Source organism: Falco peregrinus, chromosome 1, assembly GCF_023634155.1.
Source record: "Falco peregrinus isolate bFalPer1 chromosome 1, bFalPer1.pri, whole genome shotgun sequence".
Taxonomy (NCBI): Eukaryota; Metazoa; Chordata; class Aves; order Falconiformes; family Falconidae; genus Falco; species Falco peregrinus.
This window is the reverse complement of record NC_073721.1, coordinates 257,439-278,312: the sequence shown is the minus strand read 5'-3', so window position 1 is coordinate 278,312 and position 20,874 is coordinate 257,439. Positions and strand designations below refer to the sequence as shown.

General features: G+C 40.9%; 1 protein-coding gene across 2 annotated transcripts in view; it reads left to right on the top strand.

Moving 5' to 3' along the window:
- The window catches only part of INPP5A (inositol polyphosphate-5-phosphatase A), a 257,164-nt gene extending 239,687 nt beyond the window's left edge, over positions 1 to 17,477 (top strand). For both annotated transcript variants that reach the window (XM_055800651.1, XM_027784683.2), the window contains exons 13-16: positions 11,295 to 11,406; positions 15,644 to 15,712; positions 17,030 to 17,117; positions 17,211 to 17,477. In XM_055800651.1, coding sequence (XP_055656626.1) covers positions 11,295 to 11,406; positions 15,644 to 15,712; positions 17,030 to 17,110 — 262 coding nt within the window. In that variant the 3' untranslated portion in view covers positions 17,111 to 17,117; positions 17,211 to 17,477. The remainder of the gene's footprint in view (positions 1 to 11,294; positions 11,407 to 15,643; positions 15,713 to 17,029; positions 17,118 to 17,210) is intronic.
- Positions 17,478 to 20,874: the final 3,397 nt, after the last annotated feature.

The window sequence follows — 20,874 nt, the reverse complement described above, 5'->3', positions numbered from 1 at the left end:
TCTGTTTGCCAAGTCTGGACAGCCATGGCGGAAGTAAGAACATTGCTGTACCGCTGTCTTTTCACTGTTCAGTGTTTAAAAGAGAAATGAAACTAAGCTGATGCCCTCCATAACAAGTTAATGCAAATCTTCCATGCTTTTTGATCATTTGAATGGGGACCCACCTTTGTTTAAACCCTCTGAGAGAAGGTGTGCTAAGTTCCATTGTGAAAGGCTGCACAAAACCACAGTGTAGCTAAGTTAATATAACCTTGCAGGCCTGGCTTGAATCACTGAAAGCCAGAATGGTCAATTCTATATTTAGAAAAGCTGTTTTTCAAGCCTTTATATGTTTATAATGACCATTAAAGTTTATTGTAGGTTGAAACTTGACATGAGAGGTCCCAAAACAAGTAAAATGCTTACTTCCCTTTGGCTAACAGCAAGATTTCAGAAGAAAAGCACTGTATCAAGCTGTGGCCTGACTATTTTCCTACCCATATAGCCTATCTGCTTCGGGTTATTCATTTTGAATACAGCAGGTGTAAGGTCAAAAAAACAAAGCACAAAAGTGGAGGATGCTGTTACCCCATGGCCAGCCATCCACCAGGAAGTGGAGGAGCAGAGATGAGTTCTGCTCTCAGGGCTGCATCTACTATTCGCAGGAAACGATGACTAGACCAAATACAAAAAACAGTTCTAGGAGCAGAGACCAAAGCCTTGGCATGGTTGATTAGACAGCAGGTGAATAAGAATTTTCAGAATTACCACTTTGGCCTTAGTTGGGTATAAAACAAATTGAAGTTCTTTGGTTTTGTCTAGCCACTAAATTGACTTGCAAGTCTACAATTTCCCTTTTTTCCTGCCCTTTCAAAACACTGGTTTGCTTTTAAGTTTTCAAACTACTAAGCAATACGCAAATGTCATTTGTTGGATTTTACATAAATAAGTTAATATTTTTAATCATGCATTAGTTTTGGTAGGTGTAGATCATAGTTGTTTATATAATAATAGTTCTATGGTAATTTATAATTACAGTGTATTATAAATTGAATTTTTAGCTATAAATGGAACAGTATTAAGGCAATGCAGTAAATCCATGTTAATGTGTATGCAAGTGGGTTTCTGCAAGGTCTTGGTAGACTCTGTGTTAGTGAATGTTAGCTTCAGGACTCTTCCCAGTCAACTTTGTATGTGGGAAGGATTCCAAATCCACTTTTGAACTCTCCTACCAACCACATCTAAAAATAGCATTTCTGCAGGCACACTTACGGAACTCCAAACAAAACAAAACCGTTGTTCTTCTACAATGCAAAAGTGCAATTTAGTTTAAGACCATAGGTCTGCTTGATCTTACGTGAATTCTTCATCCTACCCTGCGTCACCATCCTGCTGCAGTGCGGAGGCAGGGGTGGTGGTCAGGCAATTGCCCCTCCAAACCATTCAGAACAAAGCCTTGCCTGAGCACATCACTTACAGTGTCTGCTTAATTTGCAAGGATGTCAGTTATCTCTGTTCAGCAGGGCACTTAATACCTAGGCATTTTTCTGAATTTCCTCTTCAGTCCTGGGTTCCTTTTAATTTATCAAATATGTGCTTAAGTTGTATCAGCGTACCATGCTGTATAACCCGTGCCTTGCAGAGAAGCATGCTAGTGACGCAGTGAATGAACTGTGGAGGAAAAATGTCTTAGCCTGCTAGCTCTCAACCTGTATGTGTCAAAGCTGTTTCACCCCGTCAGCAGCCTCTGCCCACGTGGTTCCCCAGCACATTCTTGCACTTGACAGTCAAGACCCCCAGCAACCTGCCACGGGAGAGCTGTCTGCACTTAAAATGCAGCCATCTCCCGAGCCAGCAGGGAGAACGGTCCGAGTCCGCTGTTCCTCTCCCCAGTCAAGAGGTTAGCCTCTTCGAAGCCCACCCCGTTCCTCATTTGTCTTCCCTTGGGCTGAGAACAGAAGTAACAAACCACGCTGCCTTCAGCAGCAGCAGATCTTTCCCCGATCCTCCAAAAATTTGCCAAAAGCGAAGGCAGGCTGGAAGAGAAATCACAGCTTAATAAGAAGTCACAGACTGCATTACAAGTCTGCTATCTTTGCACACAAAATAAAGGCCCCTTCTAATGGAGTATTTTTCAGACATTATTCACCCATTCCTATACTCCTATATTTTGAGGCCTTTTACTTTATATAGTGAATATTCATGTTTTCTTCTCATTACCCTTTGTAATCTAATGTAGCCCGTAGCAACCTTAGCCATTGGAGACTAAATACAATTCAGAATTTTAAACTCTGTAAGCTCTGTCAGTCACAGGCTGAACAGCCTGGCTGTGAGCAAACAGCAAGCCCAGTGTGAGGCTGGAAAAGTTTGCAGTGGTCAGCAATCATTGCAGAAGGTGGTAGGTGTGAAAAAAGAAGTAACGACATTGTGGTCAGTCAGTATACAGGTGGGCAATTGTTACCTTTATCGCTGTTCTCCATTAATTATTATAATTATTCTTGTAGGTGTTGTATAGCAAAGATAGGAGCTGACTTTAGCAAGAGTTCACACCCACCAACAAGGTTTGCTTTTAGATAAGTCTGCATGCACAGTAATCTCATGTATTAATCATTCTCTTAAAGTGACCTATTCTTGTTTGTTGTTGCATTAGGCTGTCATGTAATTTACTGGTTGGACATATGTTTGTGTCTTAGATATCCTCTGTGTGGTATTTTTCTCAAGCAGACCCTCTGCATTGACAGTATCTTGGCTTTGACACCAATCACCAGGAGACAAGTTGAATCTCATTTACTATTGGAAGACAACTGCTTCTTTGGAATTCTCTCTGGCTCTGGTCCCTTATTCTGCCCGAATCCTGTTTAGTCTATAATCTATATATTCTCTACCCTTGCGTTTTGTCCTGTGACCTTGTTTTATTCTAGTAGGTTGCACAATGATACATGTATTTTTTTCTAGTCTAATTTGCACTACAAAGTGAGCTGGTCTGCTCTGCATGAAGCAAAACCATTTTTAAATGTGATCACTTGTACCTTCCCGTCTGCAGAGACTGTCCAGAGAACAACTCTGCCTTTTGTACTCAGTCCTGTGGGTGCCACTGTACATATCCCCGTTGTCACCCTTGGGTGTGAAATGGGAAGACAAGATGATGGTTCATATTTTGACAGGCTGCCTTTACTTACCAGTGTTTTCACCAGTTGCCCTGCATGTTTTCAGAGTGTACCAATCATCTGCTGCCAGGACTGGTGCAGTACTCCCAAAGCAAACAGGATTACCATTTCTTAGAACATTAGAACATCTTACCCTCAGTAACACTCCTGGGTCCTGTTGTCTCACAAAAGGGGGAGTTAGGCACTGTTTTAAAACTGTTAAAGCCCTAGATTATTTTTATGCTTGCTTTTTCAGTTACTTTTATAACACATGTTTTTTCTGCCAATTAAGAAACTTTTTCCACTGAACAGAAACACCTTGTAGTCATTCATGCACTGTTAAATACCTTCCAGATATCAGTGAGGTATCTTAAATCACCAGCAGATCCCTCAGACCCTGAGGAAGAAATTCCCACAGGACGTTGCGTAGTTGTCTGGGTTCTTCCAGCATCTAAAGCTGGAGCACAGAAACAGCTTCCCAGTTGGAAGTAGAAGAGACAGCTGTCATGTCCTCCAAAACAATTAGAATTTAATCATTGAAATGGTTTTCAGACAGATCTTATCCCCATTTCTCTCTTCACATTAAACCGGTACAGGTCTCACCATCACTCTCAATTAATTTCCAAGTTGAAATAGGGTGTTTCTTTAATTTGTGAGGGACTGGGTAGAATTACCCAAGTAAGCAGTTCTGTTTGTTTTAAGGAATTGTGGCAAAGGGAAAAAGAGAGGAAAATCAATGATGGAAAGGAGTTTCAAGGGATGAGTATTACTGTATGCCATGTGTAAGGTAAGGATCATAGATGGTGCTACAAGCAGAAAGTGAAGCAAATTCTAAACAGCTTATGGTCTTTGCTGCTAACCAGGCCATTCATGGTATCCCTGCCTGAAAGTGCTGTTTGACAGCCCAGTGGCTTGGAACCAGAACCCTGTCCCACCTGTTGCCTCGGTGTTGCAGTAATTTTTTTCCAGTGTGAGAATTTGTGAATTGCAGCCCAAAAGTAACTTTCTCTAAGCCAGGCACGTTCCCAGAAAAGCCATTTCGGTCAATCACAGTCACATACAGTAACATCAGACTGTTTGGCTGAAACAAGCCGGCACTGGGTCCTTCCCGACAAGCCAATGTTATTCATAATTACATTTATCCACTTTTAATAGTAGTGGTATTCTATACATATAGCAGAGTGCAACATTATTGTTATTAAAGCAATAGAGCATGTCACTCACTGTCCACTTGCTGAGGCATTAGTGTTTCTGAATAACCTGGTTTTGTTATCTGCGCCTCCCCATGCCACGGGCATTGCACAGCACAGCATAGCATACCAGTGCTATTAGCTGCGTGTCAGCCCCTCGCTGCTGGCCAGCCTAAAGACCCCGCAAAGGGGCACTGGCCACCGGCGGGACGGTGCAAGCCCTAGCACCTTTTCACGGTATCACTGTGTTTAGCCGTAGGTTGGTTGTAATCAGCAAGGGGAGGTTTTCTCCACGGGGAGCATTTGGAGCAGAAAGTAAAGAGCCAGTTGTTTCTCGCTGGAAAAAGAAAGGGGCTCTGGGTTTCTTGGTTTTTTAACTGAAAAAGGTCCAGTTACACTAGCGATACAGAAATGTTAACTCTGAAGCGTATTATAGACATGTATTTTCCAAAGAAGGACGTTAAGCCAAAATGCAATATGCCCAACATAAATCCATAAAAAAGACTCCAAGAAAAACACCCTGTCATTACCCATCCTGTTTTGTGTTGTGCCCAGAGCTAAGGCCTGAGTCCTGTTTACCCTTCTTACCCTTTGCCGCATTGCCTGGGTGACCCCCCTTTTTATTGTCACCTTTGACTCTTATTGTTGCTGTGATCACCATGGTGTTAGTGTAGCCTTTGCAAGTAGCAGCTGTTTAAGGCATTGTACTTTAACTGTGTTTAAAGTCCTGTGTTTGCAGGACTCTGTTTACCCTCCTGATTTGGCTTAAGTGAGATGCATATCATGGCCAGTTAGTTCGAAGAGCCTCACGAAGGCTTATTAGTGTTTTGGTACATATGAAGCAGCTAATTTAATTCAAACAGCAACGTGTCTTACTGCTTAGCTTTAACTATCTGCTGCCTAAGATGAGCATATGAAGATAAATTACATGGGGTCATTGGTTAGGAAGAGAACTAAGGAGCCCAAATCTCCCTTTCGGACTCAGGGAAATATAAAATGCTAATTCAATTTGGAGGAAGAAACTAATGATCTAGAAGCTGACAAAAATTGGATGCCATACTTTGACTGGTTGAATGTCATTTTATTGAAATCACACTTGTGTACTAGCTCACACTAATGCTGAGTTGGGACCTTGTCAATAAAAATATTAAAATATTTTTATTTATATCTTTGGCCTTACAACTTTTGAAGCACCCAAAGCTTGAACTGGCAGCCTGTATTCACTGTTCTTGCTTCTGGTGAAAGCACCTTAGACAATCTAACTAAGTGTGTCAGAGCTAAAGGTAAATTGGTCCAACATGTTCTTGCAAAATACAAAACTAGTAAATAATTTTCTGATGAAAATTGGTTGGGATTTTTCCCCTTTTGAAGTTCTTTCTCAACAGAAAGACTTAAAAGCGAGAGAAGTGAATGCAAGGACTCATACCTGATTTTAAAAATATAATGGGCCAAATAAAACTGTGTCTCAGATCTTCCCATAAAGAGCTCAGTTTTCATCAATGCTTAATAATTCCATCTTATCTCAAATACTTCGTATTAGAAACAATTCAGTGATCTAAAATGTGGGGACAATTAATAAATGAGAACAAGTGGTCTTTGAATAGGAGGTATTTCCACTCCCTGAAACATGAAAAAGTTTGCCTGAACATCTGCATATGAATCTAGATATAAGGATACACAGGTCTTCAGAATGACCTTTATTGTACTAGAAAACATTGCATAGCTTAATTTTTCCCCACCGTTGCCTAGTGGATGTTGTCACACTTCCTACAACACTACTGGAAATCCTTAGGAAAGAAGAATCCTTAAAACAACACCAAAACACTTTTGCAGCAACAGGACATATTCACTATGTTCACTATGCACAAAAATGAGCTGGAAAGCAGAGCTGCCTGTGACAGGCAGCTCTTAAAGGTAATAACACTCCAAAGTGAATTAATTGTTTCCTCTTAGAAAGTACATTGCACCCATCTCAGCAGCACATTTTATCCATTCTTACACAAGAGAAGAGTTCATTAGGAGTGTTTTTCCTGACTGGAAATGCCAGTTAAAGAGACATTTATATACACAGCATTGTTGGCTTGTGTTTTGAGTCAAAACACTGCTGACAGGATGGTTTATGATGTCAGAGGACTTTTCAGCCTGCAGTGAGTATTTTTGTAAAGGTGTCCCATCACCTTGGACAGCACCTGTCAACAACAGTGCTGCAGTAATATTACTGATGGTCTTAATGGTTTATTTTCCCCAAACAATTGCCAAGTGGCTCTCATCCTTATTAACTGTAATACCAGTTAATACCAAATACCTACCAGTGGACAGCCTGCACCTTATTAACAGTTAACAATTCCGTGAAGTCTTTGGTTAAATTTTGACAACACTGAGCATTACATTAATGATGTTGCTTTAATTAGTACCTTTTGGAAGTTTTATTCAAAAAACCCTCCTGAGAGCAATCCTGGTTAAATAAATTGAACATAACTGAAACAAAAGTTTGTGAAATAAGCTGGAGAGGCAGCTAGGAGGAGCATCTTGAGAAAAAAGAAATCCTGGACAAATGGAGATAAACTGTACAAACCTCTTACATGGATTCTCCAGCTCCAGAACTGCCTGTCTGTCCATCATCCAAAGGCATATACAGTCAAAGTATATTTTGCATGACTGTACTGGCTGGCATACACAGAGAATAATGGACTACTTTTGCTAACGTGAGCGGTTAAGGTCCTAAATTTCAACTTTGCCACTATTTTAAGCAGGGCAGAAAAATTGTTCCACATGGAATTCCTCATTTCCCCATTTGTGTTTTTAAATATATGTAATACAGTGTGTTAACAAAAGGCAACCGTGCTGAATGCTAAAGGCAGGAAGTGCATACAGTCTTAATGTATCTGTAGCACCTGCGTGTGTTAGCATCATATCTATTTATCATTTATATTTCAGAGGTACCTAGAGGCCTTTGTTATGCCATCATTTTTACATGAGCACTCACTAGTCATTCTCAAGATCACTGTTTTCTGTACATTGCACTAGACAGATTGTGATTGAGGCAGGATGCTACTGAAAGAAAAAAAACAACCCAACATTCTTTCCTGTCTAGTCAAGGGACTGAGAGAACCAGTTCTCCTTTTTTCTCTGCCACAGTCACAGTTCTGATGGTCAAGACTAATAATGCGTGCACAGAAGGGTGGCACAATGCTTACCCTCTGGGAGATTAGTACTGGAATTTTTAACTTCTGATTATTTGGTGTAGAGTCCTTACAATTTCTTTTATCAGATCTACAGTTGGTTTTATCAAACCTGTAGTTGTTTATCCAACTCACAGATGAGAAAATCTGGGAACTGGAATTATTAACTGAAACTTGAATTAAGAACTGTGAGCTTCTTACTTGCCTGGAAGGAATGTGTTAAAAAAGGCTGGAGATGTCAGCAAAACAGCTATTTTGATGCACTTGAAAGTAGACTATCTTATGCTTAATGTCCTTGGGAAGATTGTGTATTACAAGAATAGTTCTGCTTTTTGCATGCACACAAATTTAAATTTACTTTATTATTTAAAAAAAAAAAGACTATTTGTGCTTTATTTCAAAGAAGCAGGTGAGAAGTGGGGTTGAAAGGAAGGAAAAAGGAGGTAAATCATGAAGCCACCCTAGAGAGAACAAAAATGTAATAGTCAAATAGAAGTGTGTATTAGTACACTTATATCTTGGTTAGCCCATTGAAGTCAGTGGAAATATTTTTCAGTTTCTTGAGTACATCTTGAGTCTGGGCTATCTGGGCAGCTGCTGTATTGGAGAAGCAAAATGAGTGTTGTGTTGGTATGTCCTGCTTTTTCTGAAAGACATGCTCGCCTGTTAATTATCCCGTTGGGCACTCTGCTGCCTTCACAGATGTGAGGCCAAGTTAGTTTGCCAGCTTCAGGAGATGTGTGTTTGCAGGGAGTGCAGCAGCACACCCAAAGGCTGCATTCTGGCGACAGTCTGTGTACAAGACTGCAATTGAGTGCTGTTCCATGTGGCGTTTCTGAGGCTTTGGGCATTTCCCTTGTGTCTTTGATTTTTGCAGCATCTTTCTGTTATGGCAGCACCAGAATCATCAGCCTGGCTTCCTGAAATGCTTACGCATCTGTTTGTCTCCTCTTTCAATTGCTTCTATTGACTGGTTTAAAATCCCATCAGCTGGTGGGAAGGCATTTGAATGAGGTAACATCAAGTAAGGCACCAGAGTATCCATAGGGGAGAAAACCCTTACTAATGCTCCAACTGAGTAAAAGTTTTAGAGTTCACAATGAACACAAGATGATTCAATTCCAGAAGCAGTCATGCTATTTTACCGTTCCACTATTCATTTAAGTACGGAACAGGATGATGAAGACAGCTACTGGAGTGTATGTCATTTGAAAGGTTTTACTCTGGAAGAGTATACATTCAGCAGTATGTTTTATGAAAATTTCATCAGTGACAGTCTTATTCCAGAAACCTCTAATAGAGCTTTTATTTGCAGAAATCTAAGATAAACTGTCATGACCCCACAACCCGTTAGGTCACAGAAAAGAATCCCTCCCAGCAATTTTGAGTCATATTTAGCTATGACTACTTTTTGAACCCATCTACAAAAGGAGCCTGCTTATTCCAAAGTATTTGTGACCCTTCTAGAGCATGGAGGAGAGCAAATAGTTTTCATTATTTTTGGGGGGAGTGTCTAGTTAGGATTTTTTACTATCTCTGTGTCAACATTTCACTGAGAGTGAGGCACAAGCCAAAGAGACGGTGGCGGGGAGGGAGAAGCCTTATCCATTAGAGTGCAGCAAGACAGGATGATCCACACTTCTGGCCTGAAGGAAGGATGCTGCCTTACAAAAAGAAGAGCTTGCCCCACTTTATTGTATTAAATTATTGCCTACCGATTATTTTGTCTGGATAACTTTTGCAGCATCTATTTTCATCTCTGCCCCAGCCATTAGAAATCTGATTTGTCAAAGATACTTGTAAACTACAGTAACTTCTTGACTGGGTGATCAGCACTAAAGACATTGAAAAATTGGCAGAAGTTTTCACCCTGTGAAAGCATTAAGATCAATAAAGCAAATTGATAAATACCATCTCTTAGAATGTAGATGAAATGCTCTAAGACATAGCAGTAACAGATCATTCCAGGTATGGAACATCATACTTCAAAAGCCATACAGTTAATGTTGTAAAAGGAAGGATTATACGAAATGTGATTGATTCTTTACCTTGTTCATGAAAAGTAGCTTCAGTTATGTTGGGTTCTTGAGTAACTAAAGAAAGAGGTTACCAGAAAAATTCAACCCTTAAATTGCAGACAAAGAGCTTCTACTAGCAGTAGTATTACATCATCAAAATATTTCACAGACACTCAGAAATAAGCTGTACTTCTGTATGTCAGTGAAGCAGCAAATTGAAATCTCATAATATGTTTGGAAAATGAGTCTTGTTAGGTTTGATGAGGTGGAAAAGGTACTGAGATCACTGGTTTGTTCCAATACGTTCAGTACGCTTTTCTTGGATGTTTGCCACGGCTAATCTCTTTAATGGCAGTGTAGCTTGTAAACCCATTTGGTAGAAAGCTGTATGTCTCAGTTTCAAAGTATCACACCAAGCAGGGTGGTAAATAAGTTTCTCTTCAAGCGTGCAAACCCTTTTGTTACAATACCAGAAATTTTTGTAACACACGTATCAGGAAAACCTCGGTGTTTCCTTTATGTACTCAGTGATGAGCAGAATAAAATGCAAATGTAATTTTAAATACACCCACAGATATATATGTAGATAATATGCACCAGCCATATGTGTGGTTTTTTAAAGACATTTTACCAAGAACAAACTTAATTTATTCAGGCCCAATATTCAAGAAACTGAGCCTGTCACAAACCCTCTGAATTTCTCCAAAACCGCTCTTTGGCTGCTTACCCATGCCATTTTGGAAATGGTCTGGGAAAACAGTGGCCTTCCAGCATGATGAGCCCTCACCAAATTCAAAGTTCAATCATATTAAACCAGGAAGAACATTTGGATAAAACAAGGAAAACTTTGACCTTGGCCTCCTCACAGTTGAACCAGAGGTGGCCACTTCAGGAACTTAAGTGATTTCAGCCTGTGGGCTCACACAGGCCTGCTGAGTTAACTTATTTTAGACTGTTCTGTAGGTTAAAATAAACACTTTCTGTTGCCTTGTAAAGGTAAGTTAGAATGCACTGGAGATCCCATAGCACGTTTATAATGATCCCACAACATAGCTACCATTTAATCAGCTTCTTTTCCTGATGTCTTTACAAAATAATTTACTTGTTGTTAACGCAATTTCATATAAAGGTAGTCAGCATCATTTTCCTTAAACCACATTCCTAATCCCTGGGTTCTGAAGCAATCCCCTGAGAAGCCTGCTTTCTTGTCATACCTTCCTCTCTGGCAGCCTTAGAGGATCCGTACAGGTGGGGTCTGTGTACAGCTGCAGAGATCCCAGTGCTCTGGACTCTTCTCTTAAATTATTCTGGATAGCTCTCCTTGAGAGAATCCTGCAAAGAAATCCCATGAGATTAACCTTTTTTTTTCCCCTAGACTTCCTTTTTCATCTTCTGCCCATTTGTTTTCCGTAGTCATAGCCAACAGCCTGCTCTTTGCTTGAGCTGTTGAGCTGACTTTGGTACTTTCACACAGGTGAATAGTCTACTGTCTTTGAACACTCTCACATGCAGAAATGTAAGGTAGGAGGTGAGAGTTTTGAAACTGTATGTGTCAACATGTTGGCCTAAAGTAGGATTGTAGAGAAGAGAAGAGAAATAGAGAAAGAGCACATGAGAAAGAAAGGGGGAGGAGAAAAGAAAGATAAGTAACTACGAGAGGTGTCTAAAAGAGCTGGATTTTGCCAGTTAATTTTTTTAGTTAGTGTGGTCATTTAGGCCAGAGGTTTCAGGCAGCTTTGCAAAAAGTTGCTGATGGTTGTGATTGTGATTTTTTTGCAGTTATCCATACAGTGAGGACTCTAGCCAGGGAAGGCAGTACATGAACACGAGATGTCCAGCCTGGTGCGACAGAATCCTGATGTCCCACTCAGCCAAGGAGCTCATTCTGAAAGTAAGTACAGAGCTGCGGCCACCCCGCTGCCTCTGCATTGTGTTCATCTTCAGCAGGGGTAGGTAGGACTGATAAACTTCTGTTTGTCCTTGAATTTTCAGTTGCATGTAGCAAATGCTTGCCAAGCTGGAGACAGCAATAATGAACTGTTATGCTTCCAGTGCTTTCCACCCAAGAATGTGGATTTGTCCCAGTTAACCTGTTGGCAGTTACCAAAGCACGAGCTTTCACAAACTTCTTTAGGTACCTGAGCTGCCAACACTGGCTGCCTGTCGTCTCTTCTGTGCTGCTTCTGTACTTGTCAGTGCTGTACTGGGATGTGCAGCACTGGGAAACTGTGCCTGCTTTAAAAAAGAATAACAAAAAATAAAAACCTACATCAGTCCCCCAGTTCAGTTCACTATACAGTAACCTAAGTAACAGCACTGTCCTTACTAAGGATTCAGCACAAATGCAGACAAAAGTAACTAGGAGCGGCTGCTGATGGAGAAGTAATAATGCTATTGAAAGAAAAACCTGTATAGCAGCAGCTTGAGGTACCCAAGTTACAAGCCTGGTAGATTTAGGTTCCATGTGTTGCTGATGGATGGTGAGGACTGGATTTCCCAAGAACATATCAGATCCTAGATGGGCCAAATCTCCTCTCTTTGTCCCCAGAATGAAGGCAGAGTCTCCAGCGGGTAGGCTCCTAACTTTGGTACACCAATTAAGTGCCTAAATTTGGACAGTCCATTAGACCTTTAAAAATACGATTGTGCCACATTTTTAGAACATACAGTTCCTCTTGGGATTTTAGTATAGAGGTATGGTTAACATGGTGATGGTCTGTCCAAGGTTAAATGACTTAAGTATAGTTTAGGAGCCTTCCACTTTTCCTTTTTATCTCATTTTGTCTCTCCTGCTTACCCTGCTCTGCTCTCCTCCTTTCTTGGACACACTGAACCAGGTCAGCCGGTTAGGTATGCTAACTTACACTGCCTGTGTTTTCCAGTGTGCTTGTTCATGGCAACTGAGGACCTGTACTGTTTACACTGGCTATCAGTTGTTTGAAAGAACACATCAGGAAATCAGTGTATGATACAAGGAGCTCTCACCCATGCCTTTCTGCTCTGAGCTAAATGTTTCCCTCTGTGCTAGCTGTGGCCATGAGCGCGATGCAGGAATGAATGTGCTGTGACTTCTCAGCACTGTTGCACTGAGGTTATCTGGCTGACCAGCCTGTATGACTCCCTCATACAGAACAGGCTTACCAAACCCAAGAGTGCCCGAAGTCATGTGTCTGTCTGTATGTTCCTGTATAATTAATGCAGTTTAATGGGAGTTAATTGCAGAAAATAATCTTTGCAAATAAATCCATATTCTACAGCTTCATGGTTTGTTTTTTTTTTCTAATGAAACTCCTAAAACTTGCTATCCTGAAGTTTATAACTTTCTGTTTCTCCCCTTCATCAGGGTTATTTATCTCATGATTATACTGTTTGCTTTGCAGTATATTGCAGGGCTGAAAACATTTTTTCCATAGCTACGCAAATTTCAGTTTGATGTACTTCCTCACATTTTAATGTGTAAGAAGTGTCTGCATGATATCTTGAAGTTTCCCCAAAATTTTAGTACTGCAGTATTTAATAAAAACAGCTGTGAAGCTAAGAGGAATACCGGCTTTATAGTAAAATAGTAATGTCAAAATCAATGTTATTTGATCTTCTTGAAATATCATACAAAAAGTGAGACTTTACCCAAAATATTACAGATAGTACTTGGCACCCATGAAATTCCTAAAGAACAAAGGATTAAAACTGTGGAAAGAGTGGCCAATGAGGGAAGATTTTTTTTTTTTTAAAGCTATGAATAAGGAGATAGAAGGGTACACAAAGGCTTGAGGAGTGTAAACAGTACAGAGGGAAAGGAATTCTTTCAGGTTATCTAGGGGGGTATAACTTGGCTATAATGGTAGAAAATTAAACAAAGGAAAACAAAGTTAGAGCATTAAAGAAATTTGTGACTGTGAGGTCACTTAGCCTGGTTCCCAGTCTCCATGGAACAGAAACCCAGTCAGCTGGGTCATTCAAAGCTTACATTTAAAAAATGCATATAATTTTGTCTCTGCAGCTTTACATTTGCAAATGATGAGCATGCAGTTTGGGACATCTCCAGAAACATGTATGCAAAATTACAGATGGAGACGAGGCCAAACTGGCATGGTTAAGTCAGTGAGTCTATACCAAGAAGGGAGTTAGCTTATCCAGATCAAAACCAAACTAATTCTGGCCTATGAAACTTACTGAAAATACTCAGTGGAAGAAAATGCTAAACTGATAGAGGAAAGGGCAAAATGGCCTTACAAGTTTATGTGGTTCTACACAGTAAGCAGTCTTTGCCTTGCCATTGAGAATTCATTCCATTGCAGAGACTTACGCTTTGAAGTTTAAAAACAAACTGTGAAGAAAGTAAATGCAAATTTTAATTAACAGATTACACAGTAAAAATTTCTTAGAATATAAATGTATATGAATTTTTAAAGAATTTTTGGTCGTAAGTAGCAATTGAATATTCTTATGCAGGTAATTATTTTGCGCTATTAACTTTTCTTATAGGCAAATAAAGAACTTATTTTTCTGTCTTAGCAATTCTGTATTTTATTTCAAACAAACTGCAGCAAGTCTGCATTTTAATCCTATGTAAAGAAAGGATAGTCTGCACAAATTGCCACACTGTACGGTGTGTTCAGCTACACAGTAGGCATTACAGATTGTAGAGACATGGGGCTGTAAACAGCTTTCATGCAACATCATCTATCATGCTATGGTCGGTTACCTCACCATCATGTTATTTTATGCTTCCTGAGCCCTAAAACACCAAAGGTTGCCCACTGCTAGGGAGTTGCGTTGATGCCTGATAGCATGAAGTAATGAATGCTCAGCCAAGTGTATATTGTTTCTGCTTGTGCACCACTGTAATTTGTTTATCTGTCTAAAGATTATGCAGTTGAAAATCCACAATTTTATGCTGCCTTTGTAAATTATCAAGTCGCTTTTGATGAATGTATCCCCACTTCCGATGCTAGTGGCATTATGATCTTGAAATATTGGAAAGTGCTCATGCATACAATGCAGAAGGTTATGTTTTTATATTTTTGGCAGACAACCGTGCTATAAAGTAAATCTGACCTTAAGCTTCCTTACTGCATTAAAGATAATTCAATTTTAAGTTTATAATCCTAAATGCTACTGTTTATATAAAGTTATTGCCCAGTCAAACTTGACTGATTACAGATGAGCAAGTCTTGACTGTTTCATACAAAATAAATTAGTATTGCCAACTAGTTTAAAGTACGTCTGTGATTGTACTAGAGACTTGAGAGTGTGCAAATTGCAGATTTAATTAGCTTATAGGAATTGTTTAGCATAATAAGAAATTGTCTTGTATGGCAATGTGTTTGTATTTGTTCCTGAAGTACTGTACTAAAGAATCAAAACAGATTCTGGAAATCACATTCATTGCAAATGGCAGAAAGATGAGTACATTTTATTATTCATTAAGCTACAAATGCTAAAGAAGTCAGTGTATAAGGATAAAGTTCAACATGGAACAAAATGAAAGCAATTCATAAAGGAGACTGGAGGAATGTCGTATTTTGTTTGCTGATTTTCTTAAAATCAATGCTTTTTTTTAGATGAAGAAATGTATCTCATAGAAATGGTTAACACTTATAAACTATAATTCATTCTTCTCTCTGAACATTTAAAATCCCCTATATGATGAAAACAAATGCTCTTATAAGACAACGTGGGTTGCATTTAATTCAAAGAACAAGATACGTTGCACCTAATTGGATAAAAATTGTGTGTTGTTCTTAAAAAAAAGACTGGCCAAATGCACTAGCTGCATTTCACCAACAAAAGGCTGGAACACAGTCATAACTGACTCATTTGTTTCACCTGTCCAAGTGCTACTCACTGAAATTTCTGGAGGTCCCAGAAGCAAGGAGTAGATGCAGTGAATTCATGACTTATTTTACATGGACAAATGGCACAAATTACTGCAAGCAGTACTGGACATAAAAATTCAGTCTACATGATCTTTCTCTGGAGAAGTCAAGCAAAGATGTGTTAATACCACTTCATTCAGAAACTGGTTTGAACTATTTGCATAAATTATTTCCATTATTTCTCTTTCTGTAATCTAAAGAATACTTGAACTGACTAGTGTTTTGTTGTGTGGTTTTTTTTTCAACTAGTCAGAAAATGATGAGAAGATAGTAATATATGACCACATTGGGCCAAATGTCTGCATGGGGGATCACAAGGTAATTAAATTAAACATGTTAGTATTGTATCTTCTAAGTCTTTTTGTTTGGGAAGGAGAATGTATACACTAGTTTCTGTTAATCTGATGTTTAATTCAAGTATATTTCTGTCCTATTTTTAATTTAAAGCCTCAAAAATGTTTTAAAGTTGAATTGAACTTCAGCTAATATATGAGAGTAGTGATGATACTTGTATGAAATCGAACAAAGAACAGGACGATGTGTGCTAGAATGAAAGCATGATACAGTACAAAATGAAGAGGAGCAAGTGTCTGTGCACTTACAACTATTGTCATAAAACAAAAGTATTTTCAATGGGTTATCAAAATTGATACATAGCTTCAGTTAAGCTGGTGCCTAGCTGCTTATTTGTAAATTAACATATTGGCAGTTCCACATTTAAGCAACAAGTGAGAATATAGAATTAAACAAATATTCGTTGATAAAGTGAAGAAAAAGACATTAATTTTACAAGTAGTCTTTTCTGCTGAAGCTAACAGATGGAAAACTAAGTTAGAAATACAGCAAAACTGAGTATTTGCATTCTTTGGAAAAAGATGATCAAGGAGTAGAAGCTAACCTCTGAAAGCCGATATAAAAACTCAACCAGAAACTTGCAAAACCTTCTAAACTGTACAACAGTAATATATCAGTTCTAGAGGCAGTGCTAAGGCTCTTGAATGATAATTTGGTGACAGATAATAAGTAGTTGACAGATAATGAGTAGCAGACGTGTGTCTGCATGTATACATGTAAATCTATATTCACAAATACATAACTATATTTACTTTCATGGTCAGAGTTCCTGTGAGACAGGGTGTTGTTTTTCTAAGGAAGAATGCACTTGAGATATTTGGTCCAGAATCATCCAAGTCAGATTTTAAAAAACAGAAGTTTACTAACTTCTCCAATAAAATGAGAAGTCCAGCATGTCAGCAACTGTAGGACAGCCAGTTCAGAAACAGTAATTTTTATTTCCTTTGTCATCAGTGTACTTAACATGAATTTTTTTAGCATGGCACTTTCAGTGGAACTAATTCTGTGATGAAAGGGAGTTGCGTGTGGGACCCAAATTTCTTCCCACAGCAATCATTGGCAAGTTTTCCCTCAGATTTCAATGGGAACAGAGATCTGTAAGGAGATGATGTAGGTCTCTTGTGCATTTTGTAGTTAGATTAATCAAAAACACTATTGTATCATTTTGTTTTCATGTTTTCAGTCATGGAGGATTTTTTTGTGTTTACTACTGACTGTAAAAAAAAAAAAAAAGTTCATATTTCAAATGTTTAACTTCTATTTTTCCCTAACTTACTGCAGCCTGTGTTCCTGTCCTTTCGAATAGCTGCTGGGGCAGGTAAACCTATTGCAAATGTGCACAAGTGTTGTGTCGTGCAGTGATGTGGTGGTAAATATCATTTTTTTTCTTTACGTTTATATTTTCTACATCATTCCCCCTGTGTTTATTTTTCTTTTTAAAAAAATGCCAATTCTGCAACAGGAAAAAGATGCCTACGAAATGAGAAGATTTTCCGTGAAACCACACTGTAGCAGGGAGGGGAAGGAACACGCAGTATACAGAAATACATAATCGTAACAGCTGTATTGATAAATCAAGTCCCGAGTGCCACATTTTTAGACTGCTGATCGTACACTATGCTTCAGCATCTGGACTCTGTTTGAGAAAAGCCTCACATACCTCACTGTCTTGTATGTTCATGTGACATCAAGTAGAAATGTGGAATTATTTTTTATATATATGTCACAATTCTGTTGCCAAAACTCTAAATAGACAGCAGAGATGTTATGTATTTTAGATTTCACAACTTTCAACTTTTAATAAGTGTTTGTCAATATGGAAAAGCTATTTCAGCATTATTATAAACTTTTAAAGGTGTCATGCCTAACATTATATATCTTTACCACATTGGGGTTTTGTACATTGGATTGTATAGATAGAGATATTGATGGTTTTAAATGGTATTTTCTTTGTTGACCAAGGCTTATGGTTTGTGTTTTAGTTTTAGTATTTTGTTTTCCATTTTTATATTTTTTTCTCATGTTATTTACTATACTGCCATGTTACATGGTTTTTGAATCACACAGCAGCTGCTTTCTATACATACATATATATGTGTGTGTATATATATGTATGTATGTGTATATATACACAGATATATAAATAATTTATAAACCTGACCAAAACTTACGCTAAATATACTTTCCAATATGAATGCTTGAGAGTGCCATATCAGCAGTTAGTGTTGGAGTCTTAGCAGGTTTAGTTAAGTGTACATCAACAACCAACATTTATATAATAAATATATAGCAGTGCCATCTTGGATACAGATATATAGCATACTATATAGCACATATATTAGCAGTTTCACTTTGTTACTCCTATAATCCCTTCTTTCTATGTAATATTAAGGATTGAATGTGAAGTTCTTAGCTAGGTTTGGGTGTAACTTTCCAGAATTTTGTAAACTGTTTTTGTCTGTCTTTTGTTACTGTTTTATGGTGCCAAGTATTCTATATTGAAACAATAACAACATGGGAGAAGAAAATAATAGTCTGCTTCAGGTAGCAACTGTATTGGACACAAGACTGTATTTATACAGTGTTAAAAAAAAAAAAAAAAAAAAAAAACAAGACAACTGTAAATTTTCCTGGTTAGTAGCTCAGTGCAGCCTACAATATAATCTTGTTATGAACATTTTTCTCCCACCGCTAAATACAACATTAAAAGGTGATTAGGGAGTCTGTTGATGAAACACAAATGTATGTTTTATTGATTTAATTTAGAACACTACAGAGTTCATGGACTGCGTGATGGCATTAGATTGATGCTTGATTTTGGTATAAATCACTACCATTGAAAATGATTTGATGTCCGCTTGCAGAGTGTTTTCTCAACAGTACAGTCTGGGTTTATATTCAGTACTGTTGCCCAAAGGGTGTCTGCAGCTCTGTATTGTTACTTTGCCATGTTGCATTATAACCACACAGTAATTCTATTTAAGCGAACTCAACTCATGATAACTTTGAAGGCCTTTAGAAATGAGTACTCTGGTTCTCAAGCAATAAAACTAATCATGGCGAAAGTGGCTGTGTCTGTCCCTTTAATTTGGGCATTGGGGATTAAAGGGAAATTATTAAATTGTCACATTTCTTATTAATGAGTTACCTTTTAATCTCCTGCCAATTAGCAGAGTTATTTTTCACGTGAAAACCTGTAGAATAGCATGCCCTTCTAGTGTTAATCAAAACAATACAAACCGAGGAAAAGGCATTTAGGAGTTAGTATTCGAGTGTTAACATATAGAGAGCCATACAACTTTATGAGCTATTCATGAGATGCCAGTCCCCAGCAGTTCAATAAATATGCCACAGTAAACTCCTTCGTGATTACCTCCGGGTTGGGGGGGGGGGGCGGATAACAATAACAACAACAACAACAAGGAGACTGCCTTTTCAGACTGAAGCCTCAGTTATAGGTAAACTCACCAAAGCTATAAACTGCCCGACCGTGAACAGCCCTGAGCATCCACAGGTGACCCATCCAGCTAATCTGTTGCAGGAGTCTGAGATTTAATCCACAGACGTTCGTAAAACGCAGCGTCGGCGTTTAACCAAAGCCCCGAGGCGTTCTCTGGGGACGGTGCGGGGCGCGGGGCCGCGGGTCTGTGGGGAGCGGGGCCGGGCCGCGGGGATTGGGGCCGTAGGGAGCGGGGCCGCGGGGAGCGGGGATGTGGAGAGCCGGGAATGCGGAGAGCAGAACCGGGCTGCGGAGAGCCGGAATGCAGAGAGCAGAACCGGGCTGCGGAGAGCCGGAATGCGGAGAGCAGGGATGCAGAGAGCGGGGCCAGGCTACGGGGAGTCGGGGCTGCAGGGAGTCGGGATGCGGAGAGTGGGGAGCAGAGCTGCGAAGAGCCGGGGATGCGGGGGAGTTGGGGCCGGGATGCGGGGACCCGGGAATGCAGAGAGCGGGGAGCCAGGATGAGGGGAGCAGAACCGGGCTGCGGGGAGCCGGGCTGCCGCCGGAGCGTCCCGGTTCTTCCCGGCTCCCTCCCGCCGAGGCCCGTCCCTCTGCGCGGCCGCGGGTGCTGGCGTGCGTGTTGCACCGCAAAGCCGCCTCGTTCTAGGAAAAGGAACTCGTCGCTGGATGTAGATCCCCGAGTTCCTTGGAGCACGTTTCATTTAAAGAACTACGGGAAGGAGCAGGTGTGAATAATCTCACTTTCAAGTGTGGGTGTTTTTTTTATCCTGTCGTTCTCCCTCAGGAGCCAGGACACCGGCTCCGGTTCGTCGCTGCGGTTCCAGCGGCCTGTCTCAGGGTGTCCAGAGCCGAGGCGAAGGTTAATTTCTAAACTTGATTTACTCCGTCTGTAACCGCGGTAGAGCCCGGGCCGGGTCTCGCCAACGCACCGCTTTCAGTGAGTAAGACCTTGCAGGACCCCCCCCTCCCCTGGAACACGGCGCTGCCCGCAGAGGCCCGCGGGGCTCCTCCCGTCAGAGGGAAATAAATCAACGCGAGCGAAGCGCACGGCCCGCCGCGGCGGCCCCGGCACCCCGGTGGGAGCGGCCCGGTGGGGCCTGAAAAGGCCGAACGGAGCCAGAGCGGGGCCCCCACCTCCGCGGCCCCTGCCCGCAGTGGGAGCCGCCGGGGCGCGGGCAAGGGGCCTGGCGCAGCCCCCGGGCGACAGCGGACGCGGCTTGGCGTCGCCGTGCTCGGCCGCTGCGCGCTCGGCGGGAGGGGCCGGGGCCGGGCCCCCGCCTCGGGCTGGCGGGCAGGGGCGGGCCGGCCGCACGCCCCCTCGGTGCGGGGAGGCCCGGGGCGCCGGCGCGGACGGCGGGTGCAGGACGGTGCGGCTGCGGTGCGAGAGGCACCGGGCACCGCAACTGCCCCGTCCCGCTGCGCCGCGGACGGCGGCCCTCCGCTGGCAGCCGGGCAGGCGCAGCGGGGCCGGCCCGCAGTGGGGCCGCAGCAGTCGCTCGGTCTGCGAAGCAGTAGCTAATGCACGGACAGAAAAGAACGTTTCATTCATTAAAAAAAAAAAAAAAAAAAAAAAGGCCTGACAACGAAGCTGGCTTACACCCTGGTCAGGCCTCCAATACGCCCGGGAGGAGAAAAGTGGAACCTTGGGCAGCTGCGAGGCTCGTCG